Source organism: Berghia stephanieae, chromosome 3 (assembly GCF_034508935.2).
Source record: "Berghia stephanieae isolate SIO BIC M18660-M18661 chromosome 3, UCSD_Bste_1.3, whole genome shotgun sequence".
Taxonomy (NCBI): domain Eukaryota; kingdom Metazoa; phylum Mollusca; class Gastropoda; order Nudibranchia; family Aeolidiidae; genus Berghia; species Berghia stephanieae.
The window spans coordinates 54,265,768-54,282,687 of record NC_088362.1 but is presented as its reverse complement, the minus strand read 5'-3'; the positions used below and the strand labels follow the sequence as shown (position 1 = coordinate 54,282,687).

General features: G+C 35.5%; 1 protein-coding gene across 4 annotated transcripts in view; it reads right to left on the bottom strand.

Annotated features, from left to right (window-relative positions):
• Positions 1-716: 716 nt before the first annotated feature.
• The window catches only part of LOC144968012 (mitogen-activated protein kinase kinase kinase 7-like), a 48,882-nt gene continuing 32,678 nt past the window's right edge, over positions 717-16,920 (bottom strand). For all 4 annotated transcript variants that reach the window (XM_078905936.1, XM_078905937.1, XM_078905934.1 and 1 more), the window contains 7 exons: positions 16,305-16,481; positions 11,266-11,436; positions 9,251-9,318; positions 8,176-8,235; positions 7,165-7,220; positions 5,747-5,849; positions 717-4,704 (listed from right to left, as the gene is read on the bottom strand). In XM_078905936.1, the coding sequence (XP_078762062.1) occupies positions 4,621-4,704; positions 5,747-5,849; positions 7,165-7,220; positions 8,176-8,235; positions 9,251-9,318; positions 11,266-11,436; positions 16,305-16,481 (719 nt within the window). In that variant the 3' untranslated portion in view covers positions 717-4,620. The remainder of the gene's footprint in view (positions 4,705-5,746; positions 5,850-7,164; positions 7,221-8,175; positions 8,236-9,250; positions 9,319-11,265; positions 11,437-16,304; positions 16,482-16,920) is intronic.

The window sequence follows — 16,920 nt, the reverse complement described above, 5'->3', positions numbered from 1 at the left end:
GATGAGATACCTTTTCAAAAAAATTCATTCTAGATTTACAATAAAAACACCCCAGAAAAAAGACATTAGGTAGGGATTAGTTCAAATATGGAACAGAAGTAGATTCCAAGAGCAAACTATCAATGTGCTTAGTTTGAAATCATCTAAAAGTCCAATCAAGACACAAGCACAGAATCTCTCTAAGAGGAATACATTCAAATGCTTGCAAAATATTATATTCAAGAGAGAAAAAACAAAACAACCTATAACCATACATAACAGAGAGATTGTGTTTGCTAAAACTTGGCAGGAGTTGCAATTTATTATCATCAGGAGATTTGGGCAAAGAGCCTGGAAACATGAAAGATGAGTGCATATTTGTTGGCGTGGGGCGATAAAGTAGGCAAACTAATTCTTCTGATTTGATTTGAACAGTTTTTTAAATTTTTGATTGCATACTTTCAGATTGGAAGTAAAACTAATAAAAATAAAGAGCATAATCATAATAGAACAATTAATACGAGCATTAATTGAATTTTAGATGCAAACTGCGTGGATCTATTTTATTATTCTTCAACCTGGCCTGTTAAATGTCATTGACAAGATGAGACAGACCTATTTATTTTGCCAAAAATCAATGCCAGGTCCGCTGCAATAACAAAAAAGAAAAAAGTAATGAAACAATGAAAACAAAAAATCAAATAAAACATTTTTAATAAAGCCCAACTCAATACACATATGATTCTAAATCTCATTTTTATTATAATCATTTTTTATATTCATTAGTGACATATTTACATACATAAAAGATAAAAACTGTGATTGCAACTTTACAACTATTTCAAATATAATCATCCATCCAATTTATATAATATTAACTATCTTTCAGAAAATCATGCATACATCCATTTTGAACTATAATATTTAAGGACTCCTCTTCATGGTGTCAGGAGAATCATTACAGAAAAACAGCCAGACTCTTACACTATTATTACGACAAAATCTCAATTACCAACTCAGATTTACAATGAAAGTGTCACAACAGCTGCAGTCCCTTTTACATAAAAAGATCATTTTAAAAAGGACAAAAAATGAAAAAAGAGACATGTGTAAATTTGTTTCGTTTACAAGGCATTTCAATGGTTAGTTCTTTTCTCTAAGTGTGTCTAAAATGCCTCAATTTAAATTATTAAAAAAAACAAAACTTGAGCATCAGGGATGATATAAGGAATCTTTTATCAAAATAAATAATTTTTAATACTATATCTAAGCTGAATGTCTTGTCTGTGATAATCTCAAAAAAGTATGTCAAATATAATCCCAAAGGTCGTGTGGAAGTTAATATGGATCAGGCATTATACAATCTACCATAAACCACATTACAAATTGAACATTGCCTTCCAATGTTAAACTGGTTCTTACACTAAGTACCAAACATGAGGACCTCCTCATTATCGTCAGAGCCAGAAAAAAAAAAGAGCTTTCATTGTTTATTGTTGCTTTAAAAATTTTTATGACAATTTAAAGTCACATAATCGCCAACAAAAAAGTAATATAATGAGATATCACTCTCCATACATTTCGGAACGCAACTTTATACCATGGCAGGGTGTCCAGGGAAATTCAGCCTTAAAATTTCCTACCTAGAAGTGAAATTTCCTACCAGGTATTTTACCAATTCTTGCCATCCCCACAGTGTTCTATATGCTTAAAAAAGACAATCCTACTTAAAATAGGTTTTAACTCAACACAATCCATATTTTAAAGTAAGAGCAAAGGTGAAAATGACTGGTCAAAAAAGGAGGAAATTTCTCAGAGCACAGATCATGACCCATCCATGCGACTATAATCTATAAATTTGAATTTCATTAAAATTTACTGAGATGCAACCCAAAATGTGTCTCGCAGCAATTTTTGACAACATTCGGAGGAAATTCAAAAGTTTAAAAACTGATAGCAACATATAAAATCTTATCTACTTAGAGAATGGTACCATGTGATTATACAATGTCAAAAGCCACCACCCATCCCCATTTTCACTTTTAAAAATACTCGTATGATTTGTTTGCAGGTATGATGTGGCAGTAAGTATTGGTACTAGTGGTATAGATGATAGTGCAGTGGTAGTTGTTTATAATGGTTGTAGTAATGATGGTAGGGATAATGATGTGGCAGCGATTGTAGTCGTGATGATGATGATATGTTGGTTGTAGTAATAGTGGCGGTGTTAGGGATAGTGATGTGGTGGTTGTAGTAGTGGTAGGCATGGTGATGAATGTGGTGGTGGTTATAGTCGTGGAGGTGATAAGGATGATGATATAGTGGTGGTTGTAGTATTGATGAGGGTGGTATAGATGGTGATGTAGTAGTAGTTGTAGCAATGGCGGTGTGGTGGTGGTAGGGATGATGATAATGCAGCGGTAGTGGGGGTGGTGATGATGATGTAGTGGTTGCAGTAGTGGTGGTAGTGATGATGATGTAGTGGATGCAGTAGTGGTGGTAGTGATGATGATGTGGTAGTGGTTGCAGTAGTGGTGGTAGTGATGATGATGTGGTAGTGGTTGCAGTAGTGGTGGTAGTGATGATGATGGAGTAGTTGCAGTAGTGGTGGTAGTGAGATGTGGTAGTGGTTGCAGTAGTGGTGGTAGTGATGATGATGTGGTAGTGGTTGCAGTAGTGGTGGTAGTGGTTGCAGTAGTGGTGGTAGTGATGATGATGTAGTGGTTGCAGTAGTGGTGGTAGTGATGATGTGGTAGTGGTTGCAGTAGTGGTGGTAGTGATGCTGATGTAGTGGTGGTAGTGATGATGATGTAGTGGTTGCAGTACTGGTGGTAGTGATGATGATGTGATAGTGGTTGCAGTAGTGGTGGTAGTGATGATGATGTAGTGGTTGCAGTAGTGGTGGTAGTGATGATGATGTAGTGGTTGCAGTAGTGGTGGTAGTGATGATGATGTAGTGGTTGCAGTAGTGGTGGTAGTGATGATGATGTGATAGTGGTGGTAGTGATGATGATGTGGTAGTGGTTGCAGTAGTGGTGGTAGTGGTTGCAGTAGTGGTGATGGTGATGATGATGTGGTGGTAGTGGTTGCAGTAGTGGTGGTAGTGATGATGATGTGGTAGTAGTTGCAGTAGCAGTGGTGATAAGGATGATGATGTAGTGGTGGTTGGAGTACTTGTGGTGGTGGGTATGATGATGTGGTAGTAGTTGTAGTGATTGTATGGGATGTGGTAGTGGTGGTGATGGGGATGATGATGTGGTGGTGGTTGCATTTGTGAGTGGTGTTGGTGGTAGGGATGATGATGTAGTAGTTTGTAATAGTGATGGTGACACGGGTGATGATGTGGTGAAAGTTGTAGTAAACTAATAAAATTGTGTGCACAGCAGTTGTCCTTTGTACATTTTTTATATCACATTTTAAGCAAGAAATTCCTGATTTTTCTAATTTTAAAGGAAATTTCACCCTCAATCCCATTATTTCCAACATTTCCGACCAAGTATGAAATTTCCGACCAATTTCCAACTTTCCGACTTCCCTGGACACCCTGCATGGGCCATGATAGCCAATCAAATGAAACCAAATTTTGATCTCTTACTGTACTGGACAATTAAAATCTTGTTTTTGTTTTTTATATATTGTTTGCCCATCATTTTTGCCTTGGTTCCTTATCACAACAATTTCAAAATAAGAAAATCTCTCAAAGCAAATTACATATTTGTATAATATATTTTTATTGTTACAATATTTATTGACTATACCTTCATCATCACAGCAGACATACTAGCTATAGACAACAATAAAAATTTATTTGTATTTTCTTTCACATGAAAAAAAAGTAACAACCCCCAAAAAACAATCAAAATAAAATCATTTGAATTTGAAGGAATATATATTAATTAATTAATTTTAGTTATGCCTTTTCTGCCACGACATCATAAGACATAGTCGCCTAGGCATTAGATGAAGGAATATAGATAACTCCTCAAACAAGATGTTTGATGTCAACAGGAATCACCCATGTTGTCCAAGTGAGCAAATTGGGGGTTAATAATCTTGCTCAAGGAAAAAAACGAAAGTGCCTGAAGCAGGGCTCGAACCTGGGTCCTTCCGGGTCACAGTGCAATGCCTTAACCACTCAGCCACTTCGCCCCCCATATATATATATATATATCATTATCAACCCCACGTGCCAGATTTAAACAGTCTCGAACAGAATACCATTTTGACAAGATAATAAATAGGTAGTTTACAGTGAATTAAACTTGGAAACAAATCTGCTTTTAATAAAGTAATAATATAGGGGACAGCGTGGCACAGCGGTATGGTACTTGGTTTGTAACCAAAAGGTACCAGGTTCAATTCCCAACTGCCCTGTGTGGCCTTAAGCAAGTCACCTCACCCTAGCTCACTGTATGGCACTGCACTGCCACTAATGCCTGGGTTATTCCTGTCTTCCATTGGAATAGACCCTAAAGACAAATTTCTCCATGGGAATGAATAAAGTGAGTCTTATCCATTCGTTTTATTTCTAAAAAGTCAAATGTGGAGGATATATCTGAAATATGAATATAAGTAGAATCTGATTTAATTGCTGGACATAAAGGTCTGCAACAAGGATTTGTTGGTTGGTTAGTTTAAAAATTATGTTATCGATTTCACTCCAGCAGGATTCTTGAATCTGTCCCGTTGTGCTTTCAATTCTTTGTGAACATTCAGCAGGCTTTCCTGTAAAAGAAAATGTTTAAAAAATATATAAAATCATACAAAGCTTTTGCAGCCCCTGTATTCCCAGGTGTTGATTTTAGGCAGAAGACACAATACATTCATTAGTTATTTACTTACTTATCATAAGCAGCGACCAGTTGAGCTCTAGACCTTGTGCCATAATAATACAGTACAGAATGGATATTCAACAACATGTGTATCTATTATAATCAGGCTTACATCGATATGACACCAAATTTCCGTTTCATTTTTGCTATATCACATTAATGTAAATGTTGCTGCTCGAAGCTCGAAGAAATAAATAACAATGTGGAACTGAATGTTTACTTCGATTTAATATACGAAAACAGATAAAATGGATGATTTGGGTTTCCCTTTATCAACAAAACAGGATGAATGAAACACTACAGACGAATGAGTTTCATTCATCCTGTTTTGTTGATAAATGGGAAACCCAAAAGATCCATTTTATCTGTTTTTGTATATTAAATTGAAGTTAACATTCAATTCCACAGTGTTATTCATATAACATTAGAAAATCAAGATCTCGTATATCAACACAAACCTTACTGGAAGATGGTTATATAGCTGTAGTGATCTACCGGTATCAGTAATAATTATTGGTCTAAAAAACAAACAAACACAGTTTATAATTGGCTACTGTGAGGTAAAATACAACAGCCAATGAAAATGTAGATATCCCACTGTGAGAAAAAATAACAACGTTGCCAGGTCAATCTTCCACAGATAACATCTCTAATAGTTTATGTCTTCTTCTCTTAAAGACGGAAACCCTACTTTTGTTTACTTTTCACTGATTCTGCCATATTAAAAAAAAGAAAGCAAAAAAACCTTGTTCATATAAAAGTACTGGATCTAATTGATGACAAATGAAAAATACTTTGTGACAAAACAGTCAAAACATTGTCTTAAATGAAAAGAAGTGAAGGATTAAATCCATTCCTATCCCCATCAATCCCACAAAGGCGTCTAAATTGGAGATAAATCAAAGTGAATATTTTGATGTCTAAAGTGTTCTTACATGCTCGGCTGTTAGTTTAATATATTCTTCCATGTTGGCGAGCTGATTTCCTTGTTTCAGACTTCGTTCTTGTTCTTGCTCTCTTTCCTTCAACAAATCTCGCCTGAAAAAGTAACATATTATCAATTACACAAGTTTATACCGTAGACCGAGGATACAATTCGGTTATAGTTATAGAGTCAGAAGGCCAGACATTCAACACGGTGTCATTACAAAAACAATAATATTAATAATGATAATGATTATGATGATAGTATTCATAATAATAATAATAAAAATAATAATGATGACGATAATAATAATAATAAAACAATAAAAATAACAATTATAATGACAGTGATGATGATGATGATGATGGTAATAATAATAAAAATAATAATAACAATAATAATAATAATAATAATAATAATAATAATAATAATAATAATAATAATAATAATAATAATAATAATAATAATAATAATAATAATAATAATAACAATTATAATAAATTTCATTTATTTGCTTTAATGAAAGCTTTTGGACCTGATTCCAATGTAATCGTGTCCTAAAATCCAAATATTAGGTAAAGATTGATTCAAGTTGATGACTAAAAAGACATAAAGCTAAAAAATGAATCAATTTAGGTTTTAAAGAAATCATAAACTCAGTATCGATGTGAGGCAATGATTTCATTGCCATGCCATGATTAGAGAAGTAAAAGTCAATAACAGCCCATGAGAAAAATAACCCTTCATAGAACACACCAAAAAGAGTATACAGGTCATTGATCAGAAACCACAATTTTAAGTCAAGCCATTTCTTGGCTCCACTCCTTTATGAATGAAAAAAAAAAAGTATTTCTTTACTTAAAATTGAGCTTTTATATAGAGCAAGATCCACTAAACGTGCTCAAAGCGCTGTACAAGGGGTCCCTGGCCAACAGCAACATGTAACGTGTAGGATGGGATATGATGCCTGTTAGGCGATATTACATTTTTTTTTCGGACAGAGACAATGCTGTTAACGACCAGGTACTCATTTTACACCTGAGTACAGTGAAAGAATGTGAGTAAAGAGCCTTCTCCAAGGACTCAACTATGCGCCGAGTGAGGCTCGAACCCAGGACCTTCCGATCTGATAGTAAGTGTCATACCACAAGACCACATAGCCGCACTTGGCAATAATTATTTATGAGTCAGAGAATAAAAAGTTCCAAACAAGCAGCCGAAAAACTTCCATATCTAACAAAAAAACACTTAGTAAGAAGATGGATCCTGAAAAAAAGAAATCCCTATTATTTATTTTTCACAATGTCATAAAGAGAGATGGGCACAGGGCCTAGATAAACATAAGACTTAAAGAAAAGTCAACTCATTAGTCATAGCGTTGATGTATATCCCATGATTCTCCAAAGTAAACTTTATCATTTAACTTACTTTCTCTGTTGAAGTACATTGATCTCTGTTTGCATTCTTACAAACTCAGTGGCAAGCTGGTGAGGCAAAGGAAATAAATGGAGTGAAATTTTAATGAAGATAATGATGAGAAAAAAAAATTAATTGTAAAAATGTCTGATGACAAAATGATTTGAATTAGAGCTGGCTTTAATTAATAGACTATTAATTAAAGTTCCAAGACTGTAAAAAATTTTTCCTTAACTTTCTGATTTTTGGGTTTTGCTTTTTTTTTTTTTTCCTCAGATCCAGTTGAATGCATAAATGATAAGTTAAATGCCAAAAGCAGAAGACTTTTTATTTGTTTTCGAGGCTTTTTTTTTTGTTTGTTTAGATTTTTTTCATAACCCAATATAATCTTGATCAACAAAAATAATTCTGATGACTGGCTCTATTTCTGAAACAAAATTCCCCAAATTGAAATGATCAAATACAGACTATAAAAAAACTGTCAAAGAATTATTCAAAGACAGAGTGGAAAATTGTGAATAAAAGAAAATCAAATTCTTTATTTCTTAAATATATTCACAAATGTCAAAAATGAGTCCTTATCAATTTCTTAACTTAATACACTGTACTAAATCATCTCTTACAAATTCTGTCAAACGCTGTCATTCTCACTATATACATATACAAAAAAGTGGTCCTTCAGAACCATTAGGACATGGAGCCGGAGTTTTGCCTGGTTTCTATAGCGTGAAATGGACGCTAGTGTATCGTAAAGTACTTTCAACTAGATCTAACAGACCCAGCCACCCATTCACTGTTAGGTAGACAGGAGGGGAGGTCGGAGTATCAGAAAAAATTCTCGACTGCACCTGGGTCGATCTTGGTCCCTTTTTCGTGTGAAGCGAGTGCTCTACCAACTGATCTATTGGGACCCCCCATTACATAAATTATGTATCTAAATCTATTCCTTGTGAGTAAGTTTTACTTTTACTCCTCATTCAATGACTGTTCTATGGTGGTTTAATAAATTAAGACTGAACCTACCCGGCAATGTTCTTCAAATATCTGTACTGATTCAGCACTAGTGGGGCATGCTGGGATTGGCTGAGGAAATTTAAGACACAAGAATTTAAAAAATTCAAGTTAATCTAAAACTGGAGTCAAATTACGGTTAGGAGAAAAGAAATGTGTAAATTCTCAGAATTCTGTAAATTATGGAAAAATTAAAACACTCTTTTTTTCTTTATCAATAGTTTGTTTTGTTTTGTTTTTAAGGTTTTACGGTGCTTGCAACACATTAAGGTCATATAAGCGCCAGTAAAAAGGAAGAAAATGGGATAGTAAAAAGTTCTAAAATTGCAATAAAAGCACCCAAGAAAAGGTAAGACAAAGGGGAATTAGTTCAAATAGGGAACAGATGTAGATCCCAAGAGCACACTATCGGTGTACTTAGTTTGAGATCACCTAAAAATCTCATCAAGACACAAGCACAGCGCCCCACTTAGAGGAATACACTAAAATGTTTACAAATCATATAGAAAATTTAAACAAAACATAAAACGGTGCATAACAAAGAGACGATTTACAAGACAAAAAATATCATCTCCCAAAACTTACTATACATTTGACTGTTTCCCTCCCAGCTAGGATATCCGGCCAAGGACAGGACAAAACCAAGTAATCTCATTCCAAGACAAAGACAGAAAACATGTTGGAAAACAGATACAGGGGATAGAAGACACAAGTACATCCCTGCCCACTGTAGGAGTCTTTATCAATAGGTTTTAAACACTTCAGAGTCATATTTATGATTCTGCTTGTGATATGTAAACACTGCTAAAGTCAAATCTTGCATAAAAGTCAACCCTTGACTGTAATAATAGCTATTCTCTCTTCTTTGTAATATTTCGGATGATGTTAACAATTTCAGCAAAAATTCTACTTTAAGTCAACATTGCATGATTGACTAGCATTGTAAAATAGAAAAAAAAAATAAGAGGGAGAATGGCGGTGTATGACTTGTTTGAGCAAACATGAATTTTCAGCCCTGATTACACACTTCCCATTTTAATCTCCTTTTCATAACATGTGTCAATCAAAACAAATGACCTGAACTGACCTGTAAATGAGCCTCAAGAAAGGGATAAGGTTCACTATTCTGGTAGACATTCTTTATATTGGCGGTAGCTGTATGAGAAAATACAATGAATTTGAATGTTGTCAAGATAACAAAACAGCAGTGTGTACATAGTTTCTTTCTTTTTACTTTAATAATCTATACAGTATTTGCTTGATTCTAGCACACCAAATTCCAGCACGCTCTGGAATACGGCACGCTGGAGTTGGGTGACTGACTTTTAGCTATAATAAGTCGTTACCACCTATGAGTATCGGATTTTGGCAAGCTTGAATTCTAGCATGTTTTATTGGCATCTACCAAGAATGTGCTAGAATCCTGCAAGTCCTGTAATCATAAGGTAATAAGTGAAATGGCAATTCATCAGAACCATTGTGATTAACAATTCTAAACTCTATTCATTTGTATGTATGTGTGTAGAATTTGTATATTCTAAATGTATTATAACTTGTTGCAAAAGCACACGAGGCCCATGGAAACAGAGTTCATCCAAATTTCTATGGCATGAAATGGATAACAGCAATAGCTTGCTATCATTTGGATAGAACACTAGTCTATATCAAAGTGCTTTCCACAATCTCCAACAGAGCCAGCTACACAATCACTGCTGGATGAACAGGGGGGATAGGTCATTTAAAAATCTCAACTGCACCAGGGATCGATCTTGATCTCTTTGTGTGTGAAATGAGTGCTCTACCAACTGAGCTATCTGGACCCTCAAAAATGCCTTCAGGCTTAAGCGAAAGGTGCTATATAAATCTACTACCACCACCATAACGAAACTGTAAATATGGTAAACAGAATATAAGCTTAAAGATATTTTAAAAAAAAAGTTTCCATGATTCTTTCCCTCCTTGTATTCGTCTTTTATCAGCATTGCAGTAAATCAGTTTAACAGAATATGTTTCTGCATTAATTTGTGGATATTATTACCCATTTTATCACAGTCATGAAAAAAAATGCAGTCGAGATTTTTGTAGAGGAAATTTAAAAAAAGAGGCTCTTTTATATGTCGCTTTTTCAAATCACAGGGGTCTTGACATTTTTTCGTTTGTCGAGAGCGATTGTAATTTTGAGCGGTCACTATGTCCAGGATTTAAACTATCCCATGCCAGTCAGAAAGGTCAAACATCCATGAACTGATAGAACACTGGATTACATGGCATTTATATTTATAAGTGAATCAAAGTACTCCAAACAGAAAATAACAGGTGCTTGCTACCCTTTGAATAGGATGCTGGCTTACAAAGTTCTGCCAGACCTAACAAACCCTACTACCCAATCACTGCTGAGTGAACAGAGGAATCGGATAAAATCTTGACTACACCTGGGACTGAAAATAATAATAATAATAATAATAATAATAATAATAATAATAATAATAATAATAATAATAATACTTTATTGCATCCCAAAAAGGACATGTTATAATTTAAACAGTAAGATAAATAGATAATGGAAATATGATGTATATATTAATAAGGAGCAGTTTCACAGCCAGAGCCATGCTTTATATATGAATAATTTCAACACTGTAAAATAGTTAAAATTGTCACTATAAATTGAAAATTGAAACGATTGCAAAACATATAAATTAATAAATTAATATTTACATTATTTGGAAGTAAAAAAGCGAAAATAATTATATAAAATGATTATTGCTTGTTGTTATAAAGCCTAATACTGGATAGCAGAAAAGATTTTCTGTGTCTTTCTGTTTTTGTTGAAATAGAGAAAGGGCGACCACTCCTTCCTGACATAATAACTGATGGTCTTAGTGGATGATGCTGATCATTTAATATTTTAGTTATTTTACTAATGCAAAATTTCTCATCTAAAAGATCTACATTGTCAACATCATTTATAAAGCAATTACATTCTCTTGAAAATCAGTGGAATTACGTCTCTCTATTATCAATTGAATAACAAGATATTGCCATTATCATTATTATGTTTGCCACTTAAGCTTAACAGTATCAAGAAACTGAAAGTGATACCTGCTTCATGTCCCAATTTGACCACCTGGGGCAGGTAAGGGTTAGTGCTTAAGGAAATCGACCTGGGGGACACAGCAACAGGATCCCTACCAGGTGGTTGGTATGAAATGGATCGGGATGGAGGAGAAACAGCACGACCATCAGTTGGGGGAAGGTAGCTTGAGTCTGGTCCTGGGGGGTAACAAATTATCAGGATTATTTATTACACATATAAACAAACTGTATAAACATAATTAATATTAATATGAACATTTATATAACTCAGGTATTTGTATAGCGTTCGACAAATGGATGATGCCAAGTCTGCAAAGATAGATCATCATCAAGCCCTACTGCAACCTCCTCGTGGTGTCGAACGGTAACAGGTCAAGCTGGCCAACTGCAGAGGGCGACAAGAATAGGCAATGGCAAACCATTCTTGTAACTTTGCCGAGTTAACTGCATGAATAAGTCCAAAAAGTTAAACGGTGACAGCGTAAAGGGGAGCATGTTTTCATGGAAGACTGCTGCCTCGCTCGGTTGGGAGCGTGATGTTCGTCAGGTCACACCGAACCGTCAGCCAGTTACTAGGCGAAATAAATTTAACAAATGTGACAAAACCAAAATTGGGACATGGAATGTCAGGACCTGTGCCCAAAAAGGAAAACTAAACAACATTCTAAAAGAAATGAAACGGCTCCAAATAAATATTCTTGGCCTGGCAGAGATGAGATGGAAAGAGCAGGGAACCATGTCAAAACAAGAAAACAACATGACATATAAGATCATATGGAGTGGTGGAACCTCTTTCCAAAAAGGAGTAGGGATGATCTTAGACCAAAAATCAACCAAATTTTACAAAGGGCACGTAGCAATCTCAGACAGAGTTTTGCTGGTTAAGCTAAGAGGACCTGTAGTTGACACCAATATTATTCAAGTTTATGCACCAACAGAAGAGGCGACAGATGCAGATATGACAGAGTTTTACCATTCACTAGACAAAGCAAAACGAATGTGTAAATCACAAGAAGTCCTTATGGTAATGGGGGACCTAAATGCTAAGATTGGCAGAGGCAGAGATGGTGACATAATCGGACCACATGGACTCGGAGACAGAAATGAACGAGGAAACATCTGGGCAGATTGGTGTAGAACAAATAAATTAATAATTTCAAACACCTGGGTTTCAACAACACCCAAGAAGAACCTGGACATGGCAATCACCAGGGGACAGAGCAAGGAACCAGATAGACTTTATAGCAGTATCATCAAGATTCAGAAATGGCATATTAAATTGCAAAACCTACCCAGGCGCCGATGTAGACAGTGACCATGTCCCAGTTGTTTGTACAGTAAGGATAAAGTTTAAAGCTATTCAGAGAACAGCTGGTAGAATAAAGAGGGATTACAGGTTATGCAAAGACAATGGCATACAAACAAAAATGAGAGAAGAATTTGAAAATGCACTCATGATACAAAGCCAAAGTGAACCTGATAACGAAAAATGTGAAAAACAATTTGATATATTCCAAAAGTGTGTCAAAGCAACTACAGAAAAGCATTTACCAATAGCTCAAACAAACAGCAAAAAGGAATGGATGACAAATGAAATTCTAAACCTATTTGAAGAAAGACGAAAATGCAAGCAGAGGGTCTGCAGAATACCAAACATTGAACAACCACATTAAATCCAAATGCATCGAGGCACACGAGAACTATCTAGACTGGAAATGCTGCGAAATCGAAAGAGAATACAAACCCAACCCCCAACAAGCTCACCAAAGAATAAAAGAACTATCAGGGAAAAGGAAAAGCAAAGCAGCAGGAAGTTGTATCCAAAACAAACAAGGGGAACTGCTATTTGAAGAACAACATATAGAAAGCCGATGGGTAGAATACATAGGCGAACTGTACAATGATCCAAATAGAAATGAACCACCACTGAAATTCAAAGAACCATTAAGCGGACCAAACATCACCAAAAGTGAAATTGAACATGCCATGGAACGAATGAAGGATGGTAAAGCAACAGGCCCTGATGAAATATCTGTAGAGGTATTAAAAAGCCTAGGAGATCTAGCAATTGATGAACTTCACATATTATTCAACAATATATACAATACTGGGAAAATTCCAGAAGATCTCTGTAACTCTATTTTCATAGCAATACCAAAGAAAGCAGGTGCAGTCAGATGCGAAAATTTTAGAACTATAAGTTTAATAAGTCACATCAACAAAATACTGTTGCGTATAATTATCAACAGACTAAGGAATAAGATTAACCCCGAAATCGCAGAAGAACAATATGGATTCCAACCTGACAGAGGGACAAGGAACGCAATATACCTCCTCCGTGTTTTAAGTGAAAGAGCTATACAGGTTCAGACCCCACTATACCTCTGTTTTGTCGACTACAAAAAAGCTTTTGATAGAGTACGCCACGAAGAAATACTAAAACAACTGCACTCCATTGGCGCTGATGAGAAAGACCTCAGACTCATGCAAACATTATACTACACCCAGCAGGCATCTATCAAAATCGGAAACTCTACAGGAAATTCCATTCCTATTAAGAAAGGAGTCCGTCAAGGGTGTGTTGCCTCACCAGATCTGTTTAATCTATACCAAGAAACAATCATGAGGGGCATAAATAATATGGAGGGAATAAAAGTAGGAGGTCACAACATAAATAATATAAGATACGCAGACGATACGGTACTCATTGCAACATCAGAAATCCAACTTCAAAAGATTGTTGACAAAGTGGTAGTAGATAGTGAAGCCAAGGGAATGGAAGTGAATATCACCAAAACAGAATGCATGGTAATACAGAAAAACCCCGAAAACAACAACACCTGCAATATAACGATTCACGGCGAGCAGCTTACCAACGTAGAAAGTTTTAAATACCTAGGTTCAATAGTGACAACAGATGGAAGATGTAACCGAGACATATGAGCAAGAATAACTCAAGCCAAACAGGCCTTCATGGACCTGGGAAACATTTTGAAAAACAAACAGATGTCGTTCGGGATTAGATTCCGAGTCTTGAAGTGCTACGTGTGGCCAATCTTGTTCTACGGATGCGAAAGCTGGACTACAAATGCAGAAACACAAAAGAACATTGAAGCTTTTGAAATGTGGTGCTTGAGAAGGATGCAGAGAATATCGTATACCGCACACAAAATGAACGAAGAAGTGCTAAAACAAACATACCAACAAAGGAAACTAATGCCCTTAATAGTGGATCGACAACTATCCTTTTTCGGACACATAGTAAGGAAAGATAAGAATGAATACCTGGCAAGTTGTGGAAAAATACCTGGTAAACGCGCCCGGGGGAGACAAAGAAAAACACTCATAGACCAACTGAAGGGCTTCACCAACCTAACAATCCAAGAGCTGTTTGAAAAAGCAAGAGACAGGGAGGAATGGAGAGAGATAATTCATGCAGTATCCGAAGCCTGGACCAGGCATGGAACCTAGAAGAAGAAATTTGTATAGCGCAATATCCACTACATATAATCAAAGCACTTTACATGGGGTCCCTGGTCAACAGCAACGCTTGACATGTAGGATGAGACATGGTGATAAGAATAACAACCAGGTACTCATTTCCACCTGAGTATGGTGAGAGAATGTGAGTAAAAAAACGTTTTTCAAGGACTCAACTATGCGCTGCTCAGAGCAGGACTCAAACCCTAGTTTCACAATGATTATAATAATAATAATAATAATAATAATAATAATAATAATAATAATAATAATAATAATAATAATAATAATAATAATAATAATAATAATAATAATACAGTAAAATTACTTTAAACCGAAAGAAGCTAAACCGAAAAATACCTTAAACCGCAAAGAATTTAATAAATTGTACTAGTTTCTTCATTATCCTTGTACTAATTTTTACGATGAACCGAAATACTTCTAAGAAGGACTTTCTTTAAACCGAAACAATTTGAGACCACCTTCCTTTATTCTCTCTCAATTTTTCTTCAAAAATTGGGGAAGGTGGCCACACGTAATAATGTGCCGGCGATATTAAACAAAGAGCGTAAGTATAAGATGAGGGTGATGGGTGGGGTGGGGGTGGGGGGTAGGCAAACACTGCACTTGGGCTCGGCCAACACCACAATCGCACAGACTGGAAAAGGAAGACAGCGGGTGACTGGCAGGCGAAAAATGAGGAAAGAGGAGGAGTTGGGGTGTAGAATCACGCAAGCGAGATGTTCTCGCTCGTGTGTTGATGATTTGGAACTGACTGGATTTTAAACACGAGAATAAGGAAGGGGGGGGGGGGGGGGTTAGACAACTTACCATTGACATGCCATTTCATTTCCACTTTGTTTAAGTGTGTGTGTGTGTGAGGGGGGGGGGGGGGGGAGGGGTCTATGAAATTAGGCCTTTGAACCTAATGGCTTTTCAACAAAAGAGAGATGCCTAGTAGACAGCTTAGCATTGACACGCCTTTTCGTTTCCATTTCACTTCACCTCTGAATAGCTGCGCGTCGTTCATTATCAATTATCGCACAAGAACTTTCGATCTTATTTTAGTTTTGCATTTTACTCAAAGATGTCTAAAAGAAAGCACTGTGCTTACACGTTGGAGTTTAAAATTAAAATACTATGTGAAGTCGATGAAAAAAAAGTTGATCAAGACAGAAATATGTAAAAAAACACGGCATCCCGAACTCAACTCTTTCAACAATTTTGAATTGAAAACGAAAATCCCCAAAAATATTTTTAAAACACACCAAAAAAAATTTAAAAATTAATGGTTACGAAGACGGCATTTATTCAACAACTCCATTTAACGGGAAACCCATGATACCATTAAATGAGCAAATTCCTTAAAAAGTTACTACCATTGAAAAACATTGCAAAACGGGAACTTGCTTTAAACCAAAATGTCTTTAAACCGAAATGGTTTAGAAGGTCCCCAAAATTTCGGTTTAAAGTAATTCTACTGTAATAATAATAACAAAAATGATGATGATGAAGATGATGGTGATAATTATAATTACAGTAATAGCAACAACCTCCAACAATACCTGCTAAGTGAGTGAGTTTGGTGGGGCACGTGTTACTGTGATGGACAGGATTAGAACTGTGGGTGGGGCCTGCAGTAACTGCTCCTCCCCCAACATTGATTGAGAGAGGTGTGGTCACTGAGAGGGGCATTCGACGATATTCATCCGAACCTATACGTCTGTGGCCAATGTTGCTTCCTATGGAAAGAAAGAACATGGTAGTAATAGGATGCAGGTGGGAAAACTAAAAAAAAAAATTCTTATTCCATGATTGGAAGCTACTAAAATGCAAATAAAAACAATAAAACACAAAATACAAACACTTTTTGATGATACATTCCATTTCCTCTTTAAATAATTCCTTTCAAAACAGAGAATACACAAAACAAACCATACGGTTAGTTCAGAATAGATTCATTAGATGTACATGTGGTTATTCAACTAAAAATTAATGATTAGTTTCACGTCTTTTACATTCCTTTATACAGTCTCTATCACTGTGATTGATGTTTTCCACTTTATCTATAATGGTTGTGATCTTATTTTTAGTTATTAAAAAAAAAAAAATACTAACTTAACATTCTTGATAATAAAATTAACATCAAAAATCTTTCTGAACATCTTTACATAAGTATCA